Source organism: Prunus mume, linkage group LG8 (genome assembly GCF_029339155.1).
Source record: "Prunus mume cultivar Tortuosa linkage group LG8, ASM2933915v1, whole genome shotgun sequence".
Taxonomy (NCBI): Eukaryota; Viridiplantae; Streptophyta; class Magnoliopsida; order Rosales; family Rosaceae; genus Prunus; species Prunus mume.
Window position 1 is genome coordinate 8,300,975 of NC_142705.1, and position 24,437 is coordinate 8,325,411.

At 37.1% G+C, this 24,437-nt stretch overlaps 3 protein-coding genes and 2 pseudogenes across 3 annotated transcripts; 4 read left to right on the top strand and 1 right to left on the bottom strand.

The window, feature by feature from the left end:
* Nucleotides 1-385: 385 nt before the first annotated feature.
* On the bottom strand, nt 386-10,950 carry LOC103340237 (uncharacterized). Its single transcript, XM_016796059.2, is given in 9 exon segments — nt 386-663; nt 9,425-9,512; nt 9,644-9,657; nt 9,660-9,756; nt 9,906-10,029; nt 10,148-10,263; nt 10,350-10,445; nt 10,534-10,653; nt 10,903-10,950. Coding segments are annotated over 9 exon segments (981 nt in total).
* An 8-nt stretch (nt 10,951-10,958) lies between these two features.
* On the top strand, nt 10,959-11,590 carry LOC148914648 (uncharacterized; annotated as a pseudogene).
* Nucleotides 11,591-14,997: 3,407 nt separating this feature from the next.
* Nucleotides 14,998-17,232, top strand: LOC103339982 (methyl jasmonate esterase 1-like). Its single transcript, XM_089043130.1, has 3 exons — nt 14,998-15,572; nt 15,663-15,791; nt 16,752-17,232. The coding sequence occupies exons 1-3, from the start codon at nt 15,117-15,119 to the stop codon at nt 16,998-17,000; spliced, it is 834 nt and encodes a 277-aa protein (XP_088899256.1). The 5' UTR covers nt 14,998-15,116; the 3' UTR covers nt 17,001-17,232.
* Nucleotides 17,233-17,511: 279 nt separating this feature from the next.
* On the top strand, nt 17,512-20,967 carry LOC103340236 (methyl jasmonate esterase 1-like). The gene is made up of 3 exons (XM_089043129.1): nt 17,512-19,356; nt 20,126-20,254; nt 20,367-20,967. Exons 1-3 carry the CDS (start codon nt 18,862-18,864, stop codon nt 20,628-20,630), a joined length of 888 nt encoding a protein of 295 aa, XP_088899255.1. The 5' UTR covers nt 17,512-18,861; the 3' UTR covers nt 20,631-20,967.
* Nucleotides 20,968-22,250: 1,283 nt separating this feature from the next.
* Nucleotides 22,251-23,565, top strand: LOC148914649 (uncharacterized; annotated as a pseudogene).
* The last annotated feature ends 872 nt before the right edge of the window (nt 23,566-24,437 follow it).

The following is a 24,437-nucleotide window of genomic DNA, read 5'->3' on the forward strand; positions in this document are numbered from 1 at the left end:
GTTATTGAGAAATACGCTCATGATGGTGCTGTTGAAATGCAAATTGACTAGCTAATTTCTTGTTAGTTAGTAATTTACTTAGTCTGTTTACTCTTAGCTTCATTAAGCATTATGTTAGTTAAGTGACTTGAGTCCTTTATCAAATCTATATTGAGAGTCCATAAATTCCGATCTACTACTAACCTGTTACATATTATAATTCGTAAATCCATATATTTTCAAGGATACGTATATAGAAAAAATAATCAACAAAGTTTCTCCCTATTTTGTATCCGAGTTCGAATCTCCCTCTCCGTAATAGAATATCTCCCCACTTTGCACCGAGTTCGAATCTCCCTCCCAATAATTTAGATTAAATTACAATAGAATAACGTTTTATACATAACTATACCTCTTCAAATATGGTCAAGTAACTGATAGTAGGGCCAGGCATCAACGCGGTGGCAAATACAGCCGCATAAATTTTCCCAGGGAACCGCTCCATGGCAACAGATATGCCGGCCCCGCCCATGCTATGGCCCACCAAGATAACCCTCTCATCTGGTGGAAGAGACTCTATGAATTCAATCAATGGTTCAACATAGTCCGCGAAGCAATGGACTTGATTTATCTGTTTTGGGTTGTCTCCAGATGCTGCTAGGTCTGCAGCTGTAACATTGTAACCTGCAGAGGTCAGCAGAGCTGACAACTTGTACCAACACCATGCTCCATGGCCAGCTCCATGAACCAGAACAAAATGCTTCTTTTGGGCTTCTGGGTTTGGAGATCAAGAACACATTCTTAGTGAGCAAAGAGAATAAAAGGAAATGCACAAAATGCTTAACGTAGTGAAGGTTATATATCATTTTTAATCTATCACATCATCATAAGTACTTTTAAGACTTGGTTTAGTGAGATAAAAGCCATCGATATCTACAAAATGCCGTGAGCAGCTGTGTCGTTGGTTTGTCATGTTGGAGTGGAACTCTATGTCCCTGTTTTGTTTTAAACGTTTATAGCCGCATAACATCCTTTCTTTTCCTGAAGCCGGCCTTGAGGTATTCTCTTCTATAAAGAATATTATAGGAATTTGGTTTCTTTTCTTTCAACTCCATACTGTTGAATTATGTTGAGCTTGAATGGATGGAATTAACTGATTTTATTTGATAGAACTTTATCCAAATTATATATATTGCATCACAATCTGTACAATGATGAGAATTAGCTCTTAGCTGCTTATCAGGTGCACCTGTTAAGATGTGGAGTTTGGATTATCAAGGGAGCTCAAGATCTGGAGAGTGAGAGAGGTAGCTAGGAGAAAACAGAATTTGTAAATGTTCTCTGGTGCAATCTACAAAACCGTTGCAGAGATCACACCTTTTGTATTCATTCTCATTCTCTCATTACATCAGCCAATTAGTACCATTCTATTACAAGGGCCAATGTGAATGTGACACATGGCAGTACAAGGCCTAAGAGCCGTTGGATACTAGCTGACTGCTTTACACTTTACACTTGGCATATGAGCTCAAGTCACTTAACTAACATAATGCTTAATGAAGCTAAGAGTAAACAGACTAAGTAAAATAACGCTCTGTATGAGGTTATGATCCACATATTCTAATTAATTCATTGTAAAAGAGATGTTTGTCCCATAAGTGACAACATCAGCCTCTGAAGAGGCATTGGTACCCCGAAGCAATGAGATGCTTATAAATTATGCATGCGCATGCACTTGAGAATTGTGGGATCATGAATTGATGATACATTTGGTTTATTAGTAGCTACTACAATCATCAAGGGCTATGATTATATTAAATCGCCTTATGAATGTTGACAAGTTAAGTAATTGGCCAAAATGGAAATAGGCAATTCCATTTATCACTAAATATGAAGTGTGGGATATTGAACCTATAGCTCAAACACCGAATTACAAATGTTAAGTATGAAGGTTACGAATTGGTGTTTGTGAAGTGAAATAAGATCACTAATATGACATAAGATTTCATGGTAGAGACATGGCTTTAGACTCCCATCTCATCGTAGATGCATCCACATTTCTATAAGTGCAGTTGTTATTTTAACGCGAAACTTAGGCCCAGTTTGGGATTGCTGTCACTTTTAAAAAAAGTTGCTTCTGCTGTGCTTTGAAAATAATTAGCTGTAAAGTAAAGCAGCTCCGTGTTTGGTAAACAATATTTTTAAAGTGCTGTTAGTACAAAAAGCAGTGTCAAAACTGTTTGGTAAGTTTTAATATAAAATTGTTGTAACTGTGAATAATGACTAAAATAGACATTATAGCATGTGTTAAATGCATATTTATTAAAACTATATGGTACATGGAAATCCTCAAAGCTCATGAAATATTTGAGATATATCGGATGAAGCAACCTCTTGAAGGATATAAAGTACAACAATATTCTTAATTAAGAGTTTGTTGAGGCCCAAAAAATCCACGGATCGGGCCCAAGCAACTATCAGCCCAATACAATATTTCCACGAGGGAAAAGGAAAAAAGGATCTATCGCATGCGAGTTATAATCCACATGCCACGCTAAACAAACAAATTATCATGCTATGATTCGCGATAAAATATGATTAACTCATGCTAAGATTAAAACAATTCTTCCCAAGGGCGATAAATTAAAATATGCCAAGCAACATGCCATGCCATTATCTCGCATCCAACCACGCTACAAGCCTAGGTGGGCCCAAGCCACTCAAAAAACCCGGGGCTTGCTTGAGTGGGTTGTGGCATGGATGGTGATAAATCAACATGAGGCCCATTGATGGACCAAGAAATGGAAAGTCTCGGGTTGCTTGGGAGTCTCGAGACTCAAGCCCATTTCTTAGGCCCAAACATGTGGGTAAGCACAAGAGAGAGAAAATAGCTCAAAAGCCCAAGCAAAATAACCTAGCCAAGAGATAACCCAACCAAAAAAATAATAAGCCCAAATCAAGAAGCCCAACAAAGCCCATTTGCTTAGAAAGCCATCTTGGCCCTTAGAAAAAACCAAAATAGCCCACCAGAGCTTCATTTTTTGAAAACAGAGAACACGTGAAGGAGTAGATGGCAGGCTCCTTAAGCAGAGCTGCTGGAAACTAGTCCCAAGCCAAAGACATCCAAAGAACCGATGAATACCATCCCGCATGCTGTCAGAAGCATCCCTTGGACCAGCATACATTTGCATCTCTTTTCCTTCATCAGATTCAGCCAAGGAAGAGGAAAGAAAAGAAGAAAAACAGCAAACCAAGATTGGAAGCCCTCATTGCACAGCCGCGGGAAAGGGGGATGTTGAGCCCCCAAATCCCCTGAATTCATGAAGATAGACAGAAGCAATCTTTGCCAAGAAAGGGAAGTCAGAGAAGGGGAGGAGAAAGGGAGAAAAGCTCAGCCAAAGTAAGTAGAAGCCATTAGGGTTTCTTGAAAAATGGTGATTTCCGGCAGCTATAAATTGAGCCTTCCCCTACCCAACAAACTCAACCCACAACCTGCAGAGAGCAAGCTTTACTCTCTACCTTGCAAAACTCAGATTCGTGCACTGTTCACCTCCTTCTCCGATTTGTTTTTCTTTTTTCTGGCAGTTGCTGGAAGAACCCTGCCTTTCCTTTTCCTTTTTTTCTCTAGTCAAAATCCCTCACAAAACACCTCATCCCTTACTTAGACCCTTTCATTTCTCACAAACCAAACCTAATTTCTCTCTTAGTGCTAAACCCATGTTGGTTTTGCTCTCCATGCCTCATGCCACTCATGCTGGGCTGAAAGACCATCTGTAAGCATGCCAGAACTACCTGCAAGTCATCATTATTCTCGTTGGTGAAGATTATCCAAAATATCTCCTAAGGTTTTGCTGCCCTTTCGAGGTATTTTGGGGCTTGATTTTCGAACCTAAACAAAAAGGGGCAATCTCCTCAGTCTGCCTTTTGCAACAAGCCCAGCCCATCTGCTGCTGGAAGGAAAAAGCCCCTACAGAGTTAACACTAAGAGTTTGAGTATTTTGAATTCAAATTTGATATTGTTGTAACATATTCTAACTATTAAATTAGTTGTTGATGCTCCTAAATATTTCAATCATTTAAAAAGTGAAAAGCATGTCGAATAGTGTGATAGACAATGTATGAGGACAATGTTACTTGTATTGCTCAAATAAGAGAAGGGGAGATATTAATCATGGGGAGATATCAATCCAAGGGAGCATCCCAATTCTACTATATACATGACATATGCGCGTTGTACTCTTTTTCCCTTCGACTAGGTTTTTGTCCCACTGGGTTTTTCATAGCAAGGTTTTAACGAGGCAACATAAACGCATCCAACACCATATTAATGATCCAAAAGAAAGTTTCACTCTTTTTCCCTTCGCTTCAGCTTTGTCCCATTGTGTTTTCCAAGCAAGGTTTTTAATGAGGGAACTATGTCATTGTATGGTGGACATCCAAGGGGGAGTGTTGTAAATGCATGAGTTGGTGGATGACCACCATACCTCTTAGTATTCAACCGTTGGATTTTATGTAACCTATGCACTAAGTATTTGTAATTAGTGCTTGTAACTTATAGGTATATTGTAAATGATGGTATTCAATCTCCTATCTTGTAAGCCTATAAATAGGTGGTTCTACGGAAGAATAAACATGGTGAAACTTTATCTTTAGCATATCACTTCTCTCTACATTTTCTCCCTTTAGTTTTATAACATCTATACTATTTTATAAACTTGGAAAATGTCAATTATTCACATTTTAAGTAATTAAAATAAATCTAAATCTAAATTTTAAAATGAGTTATTTACTCCAATGGTTCCTAAATTTTTATCCGAATTTCATTTTGGTATTCCAACTCGGTTTTGAGTTTCTGTCGTCCTCCCTCTATCCCACGCTTTCCAATAATTTAGTCATTTAGTCAAATTTCATAAATTTTTTCTTCTATTCGAGAATCAAAGTGAAACCCAAGTATAAATTTAGAAATCATTGACAGTTAAAAACAACCCTATTAAAATTAAGGGTGCTATAGTAATTATGCCTATTTTATGCATGTGGAGGAGTCTAGTCTACATCCATCTAGGTTCAATTTTCCAATTGGCTAAGCTTCTACGTAACGTTTCCTCTTTTTTCTTTCATTTGTTTATTTATTTTTGATTTGGATGTCAACAGGACTTAGCACTGGCGTTGTCGTCGCTGAGATTTTTCCCTCTCTTTGATGAGGAAATAAAACTCACCAAGGAGAAATATGGGTCGGTTCCTAGAGTATATATCGTGTGCGACCAAGACCTTACCATTGGGGAGGATGTGCAACGGTGGACGATCAAGGAAAATCCTCCACATGAAGTCAAAATGATAAACGGCTCTGATCATATGCTCATGTTCTCCAAACCGTAGGAATTCTTCTCCACCCTCCAAGAGATTTCTGATCAATATTCCTAAACATTGTTAGCATCTGATAAATTATAGCTAGGAGCTTGTCATCATTGTAGATGATGCAGTTATGCTAGCTAGTCTTTCTGACCCACTAAAATTGTGAAAAATAAGATCGCCAATTAGTTGGTGTAATAAATTTCAATATATATACATTCTCCAATAAGTATTTAAGTTAAGGATTAGTTACATATTTCTAATTTCGGTCGGATTGTATCTAAGAGACTACCAGCACATTTAATGAATGCAATCCAATGACCAAAATTAGAAGTATGCTGAAATTGTTACTTAGGTGACGAGGGATAAATTTAAATGTTATTCAAACAGACATAGCAATATTCACACACTTTAAAAACTTGACCAAAGAACACACACACAGAGCATACCAATCTGTACCTGCAAGCCTAGAAGATTACTAGTGACAACCTAGGCACTCAGAAGGACCCGTCAATCTAGGCATTCCCTGCGCTAGCAACAACTATGGTGAAAGTGTGTGAAAGCATCATAATCAAGTAAACAACAAACAGCAGATAATGATGACTAGTCAACCTCCAGAACAGAAACCCAGAAATACATGAACATCATGCGATGACTAGTCAACTATCAAGAACACAAACTCAGAAAATTGTGAACAACAAAAACCAGAAAATTGTTCACCCAGAAACCCACCACTGGGAAAAACTGGGGGTTATCATCCGACCAGACAATCCACTAAGCAAAGAAGATTCTTACAGAGAATACACAAGCAAGCTAAAGAAATCCTAGATCTATTTAGGAAACAAGCTATACCTCCTATGTGCAATCTTCTTCTCCAACTTAGTTAAGCTAGTAGCTAGTCCGTCATGTAAGTGGCAGCTAGTCCATCAGCTCCTTCACTCCATGGCACCGGCGACTCAGCTCCAGATCGAACAAACATAATGAAATATAGATTCTGACATGAAAAGGTCAATTCCTTCAAGAAACCATACTCTTGAAGAAATCAACCAAGAATTTGCTCTGGACTAGGAACGATGACTAGTCATAATGAACCCAGATGACTAGTCATAATGAACCCAGATGTAGACAAAGAAGATGACTAGTCATAACTGAACCCAGATGCAGATTTTAAAAATCATTTTCAAAATCTCACAATGAAAAACCTTAGAGAATGCAGAGTATAAGTTTTACTCTCAAAATTTCTCAATGGGTGAAGTAGATTTCGAAAGTAAAAGCATATTTCAAAAGCTATTTGAAAACCTTATTTGAAAACTCAAACCATACCCAGCTGCAAATGCAGAGAAGAAGAAGAAGACCACTCTCTCTCTCTCTCAAAGATGCAGACCTCATTCTCAGAGAGAAGATGCAGAGCAAAATCAAAACTCTCAAAACCTTTCTCTCTGAAAATGACAGAGAAAAAAAATGCCTCTCAAAAATCAAAACCCATACCTAGTCTCTCACTGGAGCTCCCTCTCTCTCTCTCTCTAGAAATTATATCAGAAATTGTAAATGAGAGAGATCGTGAGTCCAGACCAGCCCCAACCTTTTTGGTAGGTCAGAAGTACACTTGGTAGCCAATGATTGGACTTACAATAAGCAAAATCATGTGCTGGAAATATTGGCCCATATGACTAGTCATCTCGACAAACCTATATGACTAGTCATCTCGACAAGGTAGCAAATGCTGATTTGGCCTATATGACTAGTCATCTCGACAAAGTATATGGATGCAAACGCTGATTTTCCTATTGATGCTCATTATAAATGAATGCACAAATTACCTTGGTTTTGTAGCCTCATAAGCTCTTCAATGTACTTCAACTTTGTAGCAAATACCCAATGCCTAATTTCTAAAGATGAGCTAAGAGGAATTACATGAAAGAGTACATTTGGCAAGGAAAGCCAATTCTAACAATCTTAAAACTAACATATGTAACCAATTCTTAACAAAAAATACTTATTGGAGAATCTCCCATATCATATATATATATATATATATATAGCAGTGTGCTATTAATCTCATGTAATCTTTTCTTTTTGGGGAATAATGCTATTTTTTGTTGTTGAGATTGTATGATATCATAGACGAGCCTTTATTTGAGGGAAAAATTAAAAATGAAATAGTTTGCAGAAATTTCCTCCTAATGATGCACATTTGTAGTTTACCAAACAAATAGAAGTAAAATATTTTGCACAACTCTTTTCCTTGAATCTCTAGCCAACAGCCAACGGGGCTAGCCGAATACTGGTCATCAATGTCTTCTTAATTTTGCTAACTCAACAGCCAATGGGTCTAACCGAATGGAAAAAGACCTTAACTTGCAGAGCATAAGCTATATATCCATCTCCATGCTATGTTGCCAGAAAGACGGAGAGAGACAGAGACATAGAGAGAGGAGGGGGCGGAGTGCATCCGGCTGGGGCTGGGCTTGGCTGTGTCGGGGAGAAGTAGTTGTTCCCCACTGGATCAGAATCTTGACAATGGAGAATCCGGATATGAACTGAGGCTGCCTCCGCCCCTCTCTCTGTCTATGTCTCTCTCCGTCTCTCTATGTGTCTCTCTCTCCCACCCCGACGCGCCTCCATCCCGATATGCCCCAAATTTGGAACTCAATTGAAAAGGTAAATTGAGTTGGATTTTAACTTGAAATCCAAATTTAACAGGTAGGGTACCCAAAGAAATATGTAACTTAACAATGCTGAAGGAGATATTCCTCGACTCCAACCATTTCAATGGTATATTTGTTGCATTGCCTTAATGCATAAACAACCTAAGTATATTTGTGTATGTGAGCCTCCGTGCGTTTGTATGTGATTCGCCTCGCTTATCTTTTTGTCATGCGAGCCTCGCCATTTTGTTGCAGTCCATGCTCTTAATTATATATGCATAAATAATAAGTTTAATTAACACACACACACACACACATATATATAGTCGATTTTTCAGAACTTGCAAACAAGATCGGGAATTTAGACAAGCTGGATATGTTGAAAGGGCCTATTCCTGTGGCTGTTTTCAACATGTCTTCCTTGACTACTTTGGCTCTACGTGGAAACAAGTCTTCCAGACATTATATGCCAGCATCTTCCTAATCTTGATGTTAATGTGCATCCACGGTGCAGATAAGTTTCACCAGCTCAAGGGGATATCATTGGAGAACAGTTCAAGATTGCGGTATTATTTTTTGTTTTTGGTTTTTGTTCAACGTTTTCTTTTTCAGCTTTATACATATGACTCAAATTTTGCTGGAAATAGCTTGTTTTGTCAAGCTGAAAGAGTACTGGTTAAATCCAACAGCGAAGGATTTGACTGAGACTAGAAAACTTTGGAAAAACAGTGGAAAGTCCATGGTAAATACTCTGATCTGCTTGCTAAAGACTACTTCAATTTACCATTCAAGTTTTATGGAGACGTTAATGTGACAAGGATGTTTGAGGATGCTGGGAGTTTCAGTTGGGATGGATTTTTATCATAGCTTGATCATTCAAGTGATAAGACAAAAGGCTAAAAAATTCGCAAGTATAAAGTGTTATAATGGAACGTTGTGGGAAGTTCAAATCTGCTTCGAAAAAGATGGAGTGTTTCGGGACTGTAATGTGACGCCTGAGGATATGTTTTGGGACATAAACGGACAATAAATGAATATCACAAAATTTCACTTCTTGAGATGTCATCTACAATAAAGGCAGAGGTAATAACAAATTGTTCTTTCTGAGTTCTATGCTGTAATCACACATTTATAAATTGCCTATGTGATTGTAGAAATGTTATGGTAGAGATGAGGATGGTGGTGGTAAGACTCCTGATTAGCCCAAGCAGTGAGCACTAAAGTCTGGTGGTGGTGATGAGTAAGTTAATTAAAGTTATAATTAACGATCTTTTTTCTATTCTTTCATTTTTTTCATGATGGTTTTTATGTGTGTATTATGTTGATGTTTGGGCTACAGACCAGTGCCTTTAGTAGTAAACTAGCTCTCATCGTTTAGTCCGTTTGTTCTATATTAAGTCTATTTTAGAGGTATTTACAATGTTAATTGAATTGTAGCCACCGAGTACTTGCTACAATGTTACTATTTGGAAATGCATAGGGGCTTTCCAATGCAGCAACACAAATCTGAGCAACCTCCTCTCTTGATATCTTACCCTGCATATATATAAATACTATAAATCATAACATTTAGATATTATTACTATTATAAGGGAAAGAAAGAGCAATACATGTCATCACAGGCATACACCAAAGAGAGAATAGTGATCTTCTATTTGATTATATACTGTTACATTGTCTCTTGGTAAAAGATGAGATCTGCTCCGGCAGGCTCCTCAGTTAATGCACAAGGCCTCACAATTGTATATGGTATTCCACTTTCCCGTATTAAATCCTCCCCCTGCTCCAAAACTTATCAATGTACAAAATCGAAAGAGCTAAATCTGACCTAGAAAAAGAAAAAGAACAGAAAAGAGCTAAGAAGTGGTATTTTGATACACTGATTATATATAAAAATATCAAACAGCTTGCACTGAATTAGTATGAAACCTTCAACTTGAATGTCAGGATAAAATCCAATTCCTTGTTTAAGCGAACAGCAGGAGGTTGTTTACTTAGATCAAGTCCAGGCCTGTCAGGTCGGGTAACTCCTGTAGAACCTAAGTGTACAAACATACACGGACACAAGCAAAGAGATTCTTTAAAGACTAAAACAGAAAGTGCACCTAGCAGATCAATTATGTTTAGTCATAAGAAGATAATCCAACAATATGAAAAGAATATTGTGAAACCTGGGAGTAATAGGCTATTTTAGATATGCTCGTATGCTTGATAATGGGAGCTTAAATGCCCCTTCCACAAAAGTAGGATTCAGTTTCCCATTAAATTCAAATTTGCTAAATATGAGCTGCCATAATTTTGAATCCCATCAATAAACATAGAAGAAAATGAAGTGAAAGAATAGACTAAAAGAAAGTGGCTACAGAAATGTGCCTGCAATGACACAATATTGCTGGGGTCAAAAGGTGGTGCATTTGATACAGTTCTTGCTCGAAATAGCGGCTTCAAAGAAGAAAATGGCACACATACCTGGAAAAAAATGTGACAGATTACTAATGGAGTTTGAGATATGTAACTACAATTTTAATGTCAATCAAGGAGCTAGTGTGTTACTTACTGTCTGCCACTGGTCCCCAACAGTGTCAAAGCCTGCTCTGTAACCAACAGTATCCCAATCAAGACTTGTGCGAACAATTAGCAAAGATAGATGCAAAGATTGATGAAGTTTGAAAAATCGCTAGGCGGTAGGCTAAAAGAACCAATGTTTTAAAAGGCGAGGCATAGAAGCGATGCATTTTTAGTCCGCTATGCGAGGTATAAGCCTTTCAAACATTAATTTATTTTAATAAAAAAAATTACAAATAATAATACAGATAAATTGTACTACTAATTCTTAATGAACCAGAATATTCTATAAAAAAAATATAAGTACTAAATGTTATTCAAGCATAATAATCAATCTCAAAACATAAAATACTTATTCAACATCAAAAGTAAAACTCAATTCATGCTCCCACTCATTATCACGAAACATAAAATGCTATGATTTTTGGCATTTGTGTGGACTTGAGTGTTATTTTTAGTTTGTTATTGTGTTGTTTGGAAAAAAAAAACATATATATATTTATTTATTAAATGTGGATAGTATCTGGGTAACAAATGAGAAGGTGAAGATGATAAAAGAGAAGTTAAAAACTGCACAAGACCGACAGAAGAGTTATGCAGATAACAGGTCCAAGGATCTTGAGTTTGCAGTTGGGGATTGGGTGTTCATGAAGTTATCTCCTTGGAAGGGTGTGATGAGATTTGGGAAACGTGGGAAGTTAAGCCCTCGTTACATTGGACCCTAAGAGATTACAGAGCGAATTGGACCTGTCACTTATAGACTTGCCTTACCCCCAGAACTATCTCGAGTTCATGATGTATTCCATGTATCCATGCTCCGGAAATACATGCCAGATCCTTCTCATGTATTAGAATATCAACTTGTGGAGTTATAAGAAGATTTGTCGTATGAGGAACAACCAGTACAGATCTTGGATAGGAAAGAACAAAGGTTGCGTTCTAGATCCATCCCGGTAGTGAAAGTTTTGTGGAGAAGCCAAACTGTTGAAGAAGCTACTTGGGAACCCGAAGAGCAGATGTGGGCCAAGTACCCTTATCTCTTCCATTGACAGGTATGTGAATTTCGGGGACGAAATTTTTATAAGGAGGGTAGAATGTAACACCCCGACTCCAATTATTTCCTATTTTAATTAAATTAAGAGAAAATATTAATTTACTCTTGGGTTAAAGGTAATTTTGGTCAATTTCTTATCTGGGAAGATTTTGGGACCACGAGTGGTTTGGTTGCGTAGGTGGTACTGAGACGAAACCATAGACAGGTGGTAGGCTTGAATCGGAGATTTAACGAAGTTTTGGCGATCAAAACAAGTTCGGTGGCGGAACCGTAATTATTTCGAAGGGTTTAGTAAAAATCAGAATTTTCATTTTTACCTCTCTCTCTCTCTCTCCCGCGACGCTCTCTCTCTCTTCCGTTTCTCTCTCCCGACTCTCTTTTCTCTCTCGATTCTCTCAGCCGCAACGGGAAGGGCGCACCGGTCCCATTTGATTCGTCTCGAAGCCCGATCACAACCCACCCCATTTCCCCTTGGAAAACCCGATTCCAAACGGGTTCGATTGACCGGTTTTCTCCGGTTTTCACCGCGACGGCGCAGCGATTCCGGCCAGTTTTTCCGTCGAGTTTGGTATGTTTTCGAACCCTCTCAGTATGCTCTAGCTGATTTTGGGGTAGGTTTGGATCGATTTTGAAGTTTGGAAGTTGATTTTGAAACCTAGGTTTTGGCCGGTTTTCAATGTGAAATTCCGGCCACTTGCCGTCCGAATTGGACTTGGCCGTAGTTGAAAAAGATGCTCCATTCGTCGAGTAATATCTAGGATTGGAAGGGTGGCTCGTGATTTGGAGATTTTCCATCGCCGGAAATTTCTCTACACACCCACGCGCTGCCGGCGCGTGGCGGCGCGTGGGCAAGGCTGGTGAAGTTGCTTTTTATCTTGATGAGATCCTTGGGTTGCCACGAGTGCGTAGGATTTTTCGGATCTCAATTTGGATGTCGTTTGACTATCGAACGGATTTCGCATATTGTGCGTTATCCGGGTTCGATAAGTTCTAACCGTTGGATCGTTTCCAAACTGAAGTATGTCGATCTAGGTACTCTTAGAAACCTATAGGAATTCGCGGATCGTGAATCGGAGCCCTGAATGTTTCGATTCAATAATTTGAAGTTTGGGGAATCGCGATAACCGTACGATTGGAAGCGATTCCCAAACCAGTAACCGGACCTTAGGATATTCCTTTGGACTTAAGCGCACCGGGAACTTGGGGATTTAAATATTTCCTTTTGTGAATTTCCGTTTTGAAGTGCGTTATATTAATCAAGGGTTCGTATCTCAAATAGGTACTTCGGTTGACCATTTGCAGCAGGAGACCCTCTCGGGGCCGGGCAGCTTGGGATTATTTGTGAGTGGACTTTGTTTTAAGCATATGCATGGTTTTATTGATAAAAGACTTGTGCATATATTTTAAATGGTGATTTTGATTTAATAATTATTGGGTTGATGGATTTGAATATTCTTATGCGTATTGGCAATATATTTTGAGTATGGATATGTATTTGAGTATGATGAATATGTTGATATGGATTTTGGGATTGACTATCTATATTGTCTATGTATAGAGTATGAGAGGTTGTTGTGGTGAGATTGTGGAAAGATATGAGTTAGAGGGATGGTTGTGAGATGTATGAGTATGTTAGGTGAGTACCATTCCCTAGTTACTAGGCTTCCCACACATGTCGTTGGCAGTGCCGGTGGGGTGGGAAGGCCATGAGATTGCGAGTCTCACACATGTCGTTGGCAGTGCCGGTGTGTGAGACACTTTCCATACGTGTCGTTGGCAGTGCCGGCGTATGGGAATAGTATGTATATTGCTTAAGTATCATCACACACGTCGTTGGCGGTCTTGGTGGGGTCATGATACCTTTGTCTCGCGCGCGTAGGACTTGATATGAGATTTGTGAGCTACACGTGTCGTTGGCGGTGCCGGCGTGTGAGCTATGGAGTTCCGTCCCCCGATTGGACTACTCATCCACGGACGCCAGTTAGTGTTCGGAAATCCGATACCACTAACAATCCCTGGATTGTTTCCCCAGTACATTAGTATGGAGAGAAGTATATATTATATTATAGTTATAGTTATATATATATATATATTTATATGCGTATGTGGTTACGGGTTGATGAGAGTTGCATATTTTTGGGAAATGAGTTGTGGATTTGAGATGTGGAGATGTATTGGACTTTGGGATAATGTGTTTTGAGTTTTGGTTTCTGAATTGTGAAACTGCATGCTAGAGCATTATTTTTACATGGTGGGGTTATTATGTTGATTTAAAGTGCAAACTTTATTTTTGTCCACTCACATATTTCTGTTTTGCGCCCCCCAGGCAGTAGTTGCTTTGAAGAAGCGTTGCCGAGCAGTTCAGAGCTCAAATTTTCATCGATTGTTAGGGTCAGTGTAAATTCCTTCTACTCAACGCTTGTTGTAAACAAAATCTGTAGATGCTCTGTTATCGCCCATGATAGGTTGCTACTTGAGGCCGGAGGCCATTTTATGTTGGATTGTTGTATGTTAAAAGCATGTTGGCAGTTGGGATATATCTATTATGTAAATTATGCAAGTTGAATATTGTTGGGTATGAGCATTTTACATGATACTCGCCAAAATTTTGATAGGATGTCTTGGATTTTTAGTAGTGGGCCCGCATCGGTGTGAAGTCGGCACTAAGACGGGTCCGCCCGGTTTTAGAAATTTTATGGTCCTGTCATCCAACCCTATATGCCTTTATGAAGCATTATAGTTCATGGAGCTAGCCATGGAGATGGAGCATGGTGTTGGTATAAGTTGTCAACTCATCAAATAACTAAACGATCTCCAATTTGATTGAGTTTTTGCACATATGATCTTTAAATTGTGATTTAAAAAATGAATGGTTTAGATGATGACACGTATATTGTCACTTAATCACACTACACTCAAACCTCTCAAGACACTCAAGGGACCCAAAACCTTACAAAAGGTCAGTTCATGATGCAAAGGACTCAAATGATATGGATGCATATTCCTTTCTTGCATTCTTTGATACAATTGTAGAGACGTCTTGTATAGAACTTTATATACTCTGAAATGTATAAACCAAATGCAAGAAAAGCCTAGCTGCAATTTAAATGCTGAAAAGTCAAAGTATTCTTTGTTGCTGCTATCTTGTCCATTTCCTCTGTTATGGAAACTTCAACAAAGATTATACACAAAAAGAGTGACACATGCATGCATAGCATGGGTGTGGACAATCTGGCAGCCACATCACCGCATTTTGTATGGCTAGCGTTTATCTTGAGCAAGCTCATTCATAAATTAATCTCTAAACTTTTGTGAAAGATAAAATCAATCAAAATCAAAGAATTTGTCCTTTTGTTTTCAGAGAAGATTCAAAATGGACTTGAAGAATTATGACTTTGCCACTCAGGGAGGAATAACTACTGCACACCCACGCGCATACCTCTAGATATATTTTGACAATTATTCACTGACTCCTCAGATTGCCAACAACCTTAGAATTTTCATCTAGATTAAGCATATGCATGATATATATAGGCCAAGAAAAGGGGCCAAAAACCTTAGAATTTTTAGTCTCTCTTTGCTCACTAAGAATGTGTTCTCGATCTCCAAACCCAGAAGCCCAAAAGAAGCATTTTGTGCTGGTTCATGGAGCTGGCCATGGGGCATGGTGTTGGTACAAGTTGTCAGCTCTGCTCATCTCTGCAGGTCACCATGTTACAGCTCTAGACCTAGCAGCATCTGGAGACAACCCAAAACAGATCAATCAAGTCCATTGCTTCGCGGACTATGTTGAGCCGTTGATTGAATTCATGGAGTCTCTCCCACCAGAGGAAAGGGTTATCTTGGTGGGCCATAGCATGGGTGGGACCTCCATATCTATTGCCATGGAGAGGTTCCCTAAGAAAATTTCTGTTGCTGTATTTGCTACCGCTGTGATGCCTGGCCTTACTTTGAGTTACCTGACCATAGTTAAAGAGGTATATTTATGAGTTCCACACATATACCTTTTGTTTAATTTTTTTCCATATACCCTTGAAAATATATTTACTAAAAATAATATGTTACAGGTTGGTAGTAGATTGGAAATAAAGGATTCTGAATATAGATATGATAAAGGACCCAACAACCCTCCTACATCGGCAATTTTTGGTCCCGAACGTATAACTTCAGTGTTGTACCAGCTCTCACCCCCAGAGGTAAATTTTGAGGGAAAACGGCGAGAAATTGTTTGAGATATATCTATACTATTATATAAACTTGGAAAACGTCAAATTATATTCCCATTTTAAGTAAAACAAATCTAAATCTAGAATTTAAAATGGGTTATTTACTGTAATGGTTCTTGAATTTATACGCGACTTTCATTTTGGTATACCAACTCATTTTTTAGTTTATGTCGCCCTCCCTCTATCTCACGCATTCTAATTTCATCATTCAGTCAAATTTCGTAAATTTTTCCATCTATTGGTGAAACTAGGGTATAAATTTAGAAACTATGACAGTTATAAAAAATAAAAAAAAATTAATGGTGTGGACCCAGAAATATTTGTAGGGGTAGGCTAAATTTTTTTTCAATATATTTTCTTCATCATATTTAGAACTTTTTGTTTATTATACAACATTTGAAACAGAAAAATATTGGAATTATTGATAATATTATTGAAAGATTTAGAAGAGATTAAAGGGAAACAAAGAAAGAAAGAAAAAATTTGTCCATGTCGGGCTGATTTATTTCTTTGATTGGTCTAGATTGAGCCGTACACAATATGCCTAATCTCAAAGTGAGCACATGCTAGTCTATTCGTGGATCCGCCCTTAAAAGAAAACCCCTATTAAAATTAAGGGTGCCATAGTAATTATGCCCATTTTATGCATGTGGAGGAGTCTAGTCTACATCCATCTAGGTTCAATTTTCCAATTGGTTAAGCTTCTACGTTTCCTCTTTTTTCTTTCATTTGTTTATTTATTTTTGATTTGGATGTCAACATCTGCCTTTTGTTTGATAAAATAAATTAAATATACATATATCATAATATTTTAACTAAAAACAAATAAATATATATACAATTTCCAATAGACATAGTAAGAGGTCTTCCACATTTGTATTTGTGTCAGGACTTAGCACATAGAAAATGTGGTTTATTAAAATTTCTAAGTTCGTGTTGTCATCGCTGAGATATTTCCCTCTCTTTGACGAGGAAATAAAACTCACCAAGGAGAAATATGGGTTGGTTCGTAGAGTATATATCGTGTGCGACCAAGACCTTGCCATAGGGGAGGATGTGCAACGGTGGATGATCAAGGAAAATCCTCCACATGAAGTCAAAGTGATCAATGGTTCTGATCATATGCCCATGTTCTCCAAACCGCAGGAATTCTTTTCCACCCTCCAAGAGATTTTCTGAAAAATATTCCTAAACATCGTAGGCACCCACCTGATAAACTATAGCTATAGATCGATGCAGTCCAACCAAAGTCGTCTCCTACAACATATGTTTTCTGCGAAGCTTCTAGTGTACGCAGCAATATTGCTGTTGTTGCCACCCTTACCAAAAGAACGGTGAAGTTCAAATGCCTTGTCAAAATTTATACATGACTGTATAAGCCAACTTTCCGGCAGCCATGTGGGTCGCCTAACTCCTCTTGTCTCTCTGTATCAGCCACTGATAGGTTGGAAAGAATACGCAATAACCATTTATAATGAAGTCAAATTGTAGTAGTTACACACAAAAAATCTAGCTAACATATTTTAAATTTTAAAAACATAACTTTGTCCTTTAGAATCGTTAACCAGCTAGCAGTCTGGAATATATGCCTGTAGGGTACTCGGAAGTCAACTTTATAATTCTATTCCAGTAAAATAAAAAAAACCTTCCAAATCCAATGAGAAGTATGGATCAGTTCGTAGAGTATTCGTCGGGTGCGATCAAGACCGTACATTAAACAAGGATTTGCGACAATGGATGATCAATCAAAATCCGCCAGATGAAGTCAAAGTGATCTATGGTTGTCAGTGGCGGATTCAGGATTTGAAATCCAACTAGGCGAAACTCACATTAAAAACTCGATGTTATAAGTGAATCTCATTAATAAACATAAAAATATACACTTAGTATGAGGACATAATGAGTCTTACCCTCAAATGCATCTCTATATATAAATAAAAGTATAGCGAAAAAAAAAAAACTATTCTTTTTCTTAAAAAAAAAATTCCAACAAATACTTTATTTTCTTGGGATTCGAATTGTGATCTGACATAATAAAAGATAACATATTTAATCCAACATCCCAACAAAAAATCAAATAAATTATCATAATAACATCAATGCCTTTAATCAAACATTAACATACCAACAACAAATCAAAACATCTCAACAATACCAATATCAAATCAAACATCTCAACAAAATTCCAAAAATCAAAGAGGAGATAATTAAAGAGGAGAAATTTTAGGTTATGCATACATAACATATGGCTTACTTTTTGGGTGGGCATTGGTTTGTATGTTTCATATGGGTATTTTTTATTTTTGAACATTTTGGGGTAGGCAATAGCCTACCTTGCCTTAGGTATAGGACCGCCCCTGATGGTTGTGATCACATGGTAATGTTCTCTAAATCGCTGGAGCTGTTCTACTACCTGCAGAAGGTTGCTGAATGCTGAGGGTTGTTAAATATTCATAAAATTAAAAACAATAAAAGAAAAAAATTAAAAATAAAGTGAGCACCTGGCAACTAGCTAGGAGCTTTATCATCATTGTACAATGATTTATGATGCAACCACATATGAATAATAATATATAACCTCTTTCTCTGATTCCTTAACTTATTTGTAATTTGGAATTTCCAAACCAATCTTTTTATACATCTTCATCTCTAATTCTAAATGTTTGGTACTATTAGCTTGTCACATCTTCAATCTGATCGATCCATGAATCCCTAACCTCGAAAAATATATTGGAAATTAGCTTAACATCAAACAAATATATATTATTAAATGTAACCAAAAGCCACATAATATCAAAATGAAAATATGTTCAACAATAGAATTAATAGTATATATGAGCACAAGGTCATCTAAATCTTTAGATTTGAATTTTTGCTTTTGTTTTTAAAGAAGATTGCTAGCAGCATAGACTTGGAGATTATGACTTTGCCTCTGGGGGAGGATTAATTAATTAATTATTTGTACAATAATTCACTGACTTTTCAGATTGCCAACATCATCTGAATTTTTTTATATCACCGGTTTGTAACACTAGACCAAATGCATTATAGTACAGGCCAAGAAAAGAGAGCGAGGTTTGTACGAAACATGGTGAATATGAGAGTGAAGCATTTGGTGTCTTTCCTTTTGTTTCTTAGCTTCACCAGAATCTGCACCCCATCTCCAAACCCAGATGCAAACCAGAAGCATTTTGTGCTGGTTCATGGAGCTGGTCATGGGGCATGGTGCTGGTACAAGGTCTCAACTCTACTCACCTCAATTGGTCATAATGTTACAGCTCTAGACCTAGCAGCATCTGGGGTCAACCCAAAGCAAGTTCAACAACTTCATTCTCTCTCGGATTACGTTGAGCCATTGATGAGATTCATGAAGTCTCTCCCGCCAAAGGAGAGGGTCATCCTTGTGGGCCACAGCATGGGTGGGGCCGGCCTATCCATTGCCATGGAGAAATTCCCTAAGAAGATTTATATTGCAGTATTTGCCACCGCTGTAATGCCTGGTCCTGCTCTCGACTACTTAAATTTGTCATCTCAGGTAATGAATTCGACAAACTCACAGATCACAACATCGCATAATTTGTCCAAAATATGTTAATTTAAAATGTTTTTTAATGTTAGATTTTAAGTGTCCTCTGTAAATTATTTTACCCACCAAAAAAAATTATCGGAGCCTCACCACTTGTCGGTGGTAAATTTTGACAATACATTTTGCTAGTACTGTTCAAAAAAGATTACTAGTCTATTAATCCTTAAATAAACATATCGTTACTTTTTATATCTTTAAAAACAATATATATATGAACGATAGTTAAGGGGATTTTGTTATGTGTAATGTATAGTTAAGGGAATTTGGTTTTAAATTACGAGTTCTCATTGTACAATTAATTAAACCCATCAGATTAGGGATGACTAGCTAGTAACCAACAATAACACGAAATGACATGACATGATGATACAAACACAATATATATAATCCTTTAATATTAAAGTCCAAATGTAATCCTCACGGGTTGGCCCAGTGGTAAGGGCGTTTCCCAGACTCTATGTAAACGGGAGATCCTCGGGTTCGATTCCTGCCGTTGGTGAATCAAGCGATGAGGGCCAGGGACGGGGTGAAATTCCCTATAGCCTCTCCGGGTCCCGGAAGTGGTGGATGGCCGTGGCTTGCCACCAGCTGTCCCCCTTTTGAAAAAAAAAAAAAAAAAGTCCAAATGTATCGACCAATCTTCTGACTTTGATATAAAAGAATTTCTGTATATATATATGATGAATATTAATAACTACCCGTTTAAAAAATTATACAGATTTTGAACAGTCGAGATTTGATGGACAATCAGTTTAGATATGATCGGGGACCCAACAATCCTCCTACCGCCGCACTTCTTGGGCCAAAGTTAATGTCATCGTCAATGTACCAACTCTCACCACCAGAGGTATGTCTTTACAAAGAAAGAACAGTAAAAATTAATTTTATGCACGTGTCCTTTTAGCTAATATTGTTCATCTTTCTCTTTTCTTTCATGATTGGTGATGATCAACGAACAGGATTTAACACTAGCATTGTCCTTGGTGAGATTCACTCCTCTCTTTAGTGATGATATAAAACTCACTAATGAGAAATATGGATCGGTTCGTAGAGTGTTCATCGGGTGCGACCAAGACCATATAGTAACTGACAAATGGCGAATGTTGATGATCAATAAGAATCCGCCGAATGAAGTCAAATTGATCAATGGTTCTGATCACATGGTGATGTTCTCTAGACCGCTTGAGCTGTTCTCCTACCTCAAGGAGGTTGCTGAGAGTTAGACTTTCATAAAAAATGCAACCATATATGAATGAACTTCTGGAAAATAAAATGTAATCTGTATGACAAATTTAATTTCGTAGATCATAAGGCTCAACGGATCTCTAAGTGTGATGTTTAAAATAAAAAAATTTGATGTCATTAATAACGGATCACCTACTTTTATGATGTAGATTAACTTGGTACTTATTCGATGTGAGTCCAGTAGGACTTCTGGTATATACAAGGGTAGAGCCACTAAGGGACCAATGTGGCTCCGGCCCACACCACCCCCTAACCCCCAACTCCACAATTTTAATTTATATTAAAAAAAATATTATATATTAATATCTTTTATGATACTTCTAATATTTCTAGGGTTTTCTCTTCAAGTTTACATTTTTTTTCTTCATGTTTTAGATCAATTTTCTAAAAATTTAGTATGCGTATTATTATTTTTTACACAAGGCCTTCAAATCTAAGAGTCATTTTCACCAATTTCTCTAGATTTGTGACTACTTATTCTCTTATCAAGTTTCAATTGGGTTGACTCACTTAATTAAGATTGTTAATCTTTCTCTTATTTTTTATTGTTTTCAAACCTTAAGACCGCTGTTGTTTGAAAGTCAGCTCTACTACTAATTAGGTGAATTGTTGGAGCAAACTTATGACATCCGATATAGTCCATGTTACCCACCGTCCAATACCAAAAATACCATACCGTGATTAAATTATATCTCAAATAGTTCTTAAGCTAGTGATATATCGTCTCCAAATTCAAATTCCCTCTAATAAAATATGAATTTTTTTTTTTAATTCGGTTAGTAAACTTTACATTTATATATTAGGAGTACTATATTAGGTTGTCTCAAAATCGTCTCTTACGTCACAAGAAAGGTTGAATGGATTGGCAATCTTTTGCATTGAAAAGAATATGTTGGAAAAGCTTGATTTTGAAGATGTTATTTGTGTATTTGATAAAGAGAAAGCATTGGATATTTGCACATTGTAATGGGATGGATCTCTTATTGGCTGCCTGTATGGGATGGATCTCTTATTGGCTGCCTGTTTGCTGCAACCATTTCATATGTTGTTTTCAAAGCTGCTTTTGTGATCCAGATTATACACAGACAATGACTTTGCTGTTAAAAGACTTAGACTTTGCTTTATAATTGACCAGGTAGGATTATGCTCTATATGTATGTTGTTACTTATTGTAGTTTCTTTGTCCAATTGTGCTACCATTTGTTACTTTTCTTATGTTGTATGATTCTTTCTGCATACCACAAGGAGGATTTTGCTAAACTCATGTGATGAAGCCTGAAGCCATAAACCAATCTTAAGGGAAAAGGTTTAGTATTTTGAACAAATACTTAGTCTTAATGTATCTTGACATGTTCCCATTATTAGTTGCTGGAATGTTGGTTTGTAAATTTGTAATTTCCTTCATGATATTAAATATCTAATATGAATTTTTTTTTTACGGAGATATGTCCTATTATAACATGCTACCTTTTTTATTCACGCTCTATGCTCTACATAAAATCATTTTATTTGTTGTTTTTTTGCAATTGTATACCAAGGGAAGGGGGCTCATTTAGTTTATCGCCTAGGGCCACCCAAAAGTCAGGGCTGACCCTGCCATGACAGAAGCACAAAACAACATCAGCACAGACCAGTCTGCTCTTCTTGCTCTCAAATCTCATATCACCACTGACCCTCAAAACATCTTGGTCAACTGGTCAACCACCACCTCCGTTTGCAACTGGGTTGGCGTTACTTGTGGCGCTCACCACCTTAGAGTTGCAGTCTTGAACCTTTCTTACATGGGACTCACCAGCACCATTCCTCCGCACCTCGGCAACCTCTCATTTCTTGTTGAGCTGCGCTTGAGAAACAATACCTTTCGTGGCACCTTGCCCCAAGAATTGTCTTATTTACACCGGCTGAAGTTGATTAGCTTCGGATACAACAACTTTATGGGAACCAATCCATCGTGATTTGGCTCCTTCCCCAAACTTGAAACCTTCAACTTGTATGGCAATCAATTTTCAGGTTCCATACCCACTTATATCTTCAACTTATCTTCACTTCAAGTAACCAATCTCAACAATAACCAACTATCAGGTACGTACCTTTTAACATATTACCAATATAAACTTTGTTTTTTTTCGTGCCTTTTTTATATCTTGCCAAATGCACATATTGAACATGTACATGTTACGTATTTGACAGGTAGCATACCGAGAGAAATCGCAAACTTAACCATGTTGAAGGAGATAAACCTTGACTATAACAAATTCGAAGGTGCAGACTGACTTAAGTTCCCAACTTCTGATATTATTTGCTGATGTTTTATGTGCTTTCCATCTAGTAATTTTGCTAGAAATCAAAGCTGACATGCAACTGCAGGGTGTTTTTGTAAAAAATGGTATTTGATATATTTTGTATATTCACAACGTTGAATATATACAAGGATTTATATAGCAGTGCCTAGTACAAGCACCCTACGTTTTGATCCTACAATTTAGTAATTAACCTGGAATCCTAACTTGCAGCCAACGAATATACAAGCGAGGAAAGAATATATTTACAATGATTTCATATCTTAATACTTTTAAGGTTTCGTTATAATAATTTCGAACATTGCACCAAAACATATAAGATAATCCTCCATTTATAGCCAAATAGGTGTGAGATACATTAATTTGTTTTTCCTGTGCATTATGTTGGGCCTGTTTGCTATGAGTATAATACGTATGTGTTGAATTTTCAGAAATTCCAAACGAGATCAGCAGTATAGAGCTGCAGTTCTTGTGGATGCAATTCAATGCCCCAAAAGGTCATGTTACTAATGTTGTCTTCAACATGTCTTCTTTGAAAAATCTGGCTCTATCAGGAAACAGTTTGAATGGTAGTCTTCCAGACAACATATGTCAACATCTTTCTGTTATTTGAGGGTTGTATTTGCCTTACAAGTAGAGGTCTCAGGTTTGAACTCTCTATGATATCTTAGTTGTGTGTATGTTAAAAACACCACACATTCCATGTATAGTTTAGACAATCACTTGTACTAAAAAAAATTTGCTACCTCAACAACTTAAATACCCTTAGGGCACTTACTTAGTACTATAAAATTATACAGAATTGCATGGATGTTGTGAAGTCCGGTTTAAAAAAATATATATATATATATATATTTTGAAATCAAATGTTTTGCTTATAAGTTAAAATTTCGTTTAGATTGATTATATATGTACATGGGTTATAGTTATATATATCTATATATATATAATAATAATAATAATAATCTGACCACATAGTTATTACTTTCATGACAAATTATCAAGAATAGTACTATTGTAAAAGAATACTTACTTGGTTGATTTAAGTGATGCCACGTACCAAGATATTTACATAAGAAAAACTTACCACTCTAGTTTCTTCACAGGTGTAAACTTAGATGACTAAGCTCTTACCTAGATGACTAAGATTTTGGTTAAAGCATGAGCTGTTGGCCTTAGGAGAAGTGGGATAATCTAGGAAATCAAGTATATCACCAAACCTACACTCCACCAATCACAAACCATCAAGTTACCGCCTTTTACTACTATAAATAGGAAACCAATTCTCTTAACTTGTTGTAAACAGCATGCATGGTAATGCATGATAGGAAGCAATAGAATGAGGAAAGAAAAGGAGAAATATTAGAAAGTGTAGAACAAGAAGTTTGTTGAAGGAATACGAGGTGTTTGAACTTACAACTAGGAATTATACAATAGCTTTGGATTTGAGGTAGGGGTTTTTCTTGGGGAGGTTTTGCATACATT

Excerpts from the sequence above, each read along its gene's own strand:
- LOC103339982 (XM_089043130.1), top strand. The coding sequence starts at position 15,117 with ATGATATATATAGGCCAAGAAAAGGGGCCAAAAACCTTAGAATTTTTA. Across the intron at positions 15,573-15,662 it reads ACCTGACCATAGTTAAAGAG|GTTGGTAGTAGATTGGAAAT; the intron begins GTATATTTATGA and ends AATATGTTACAG. Across the intron at positions 15,792-16,751 it reads ACCAGCTCTCACCCCCAGAG|TTCGTGTTGTCATCGCTGAG; the intron begins GTAAATTTTGAG and ends AAAATTTCTAAG.
- LOC103340236 (XM_089043129.1), top strand. The coding sequence starts at position 18,862 with ATGCATTATAGTACAGGCCAAGAAAAGAGAGCGAGGTTTGTACGAAAC. Across the intron at positions 19,357-20,125 it reads ACTTAAATTTGTCATCTCAG|ATTTTGAACAGTCGAGATTT; the intron begins GTAATGAATTCG and ends AAAATTATACAG. Across the intron at positions 20,255-20,366 it reads ACCAACTCTCACCACCAGAG|GATTTAACACTAGCATTGTC; the intron begins GTATGTCTTTAC and ends ATCAACGAACAG.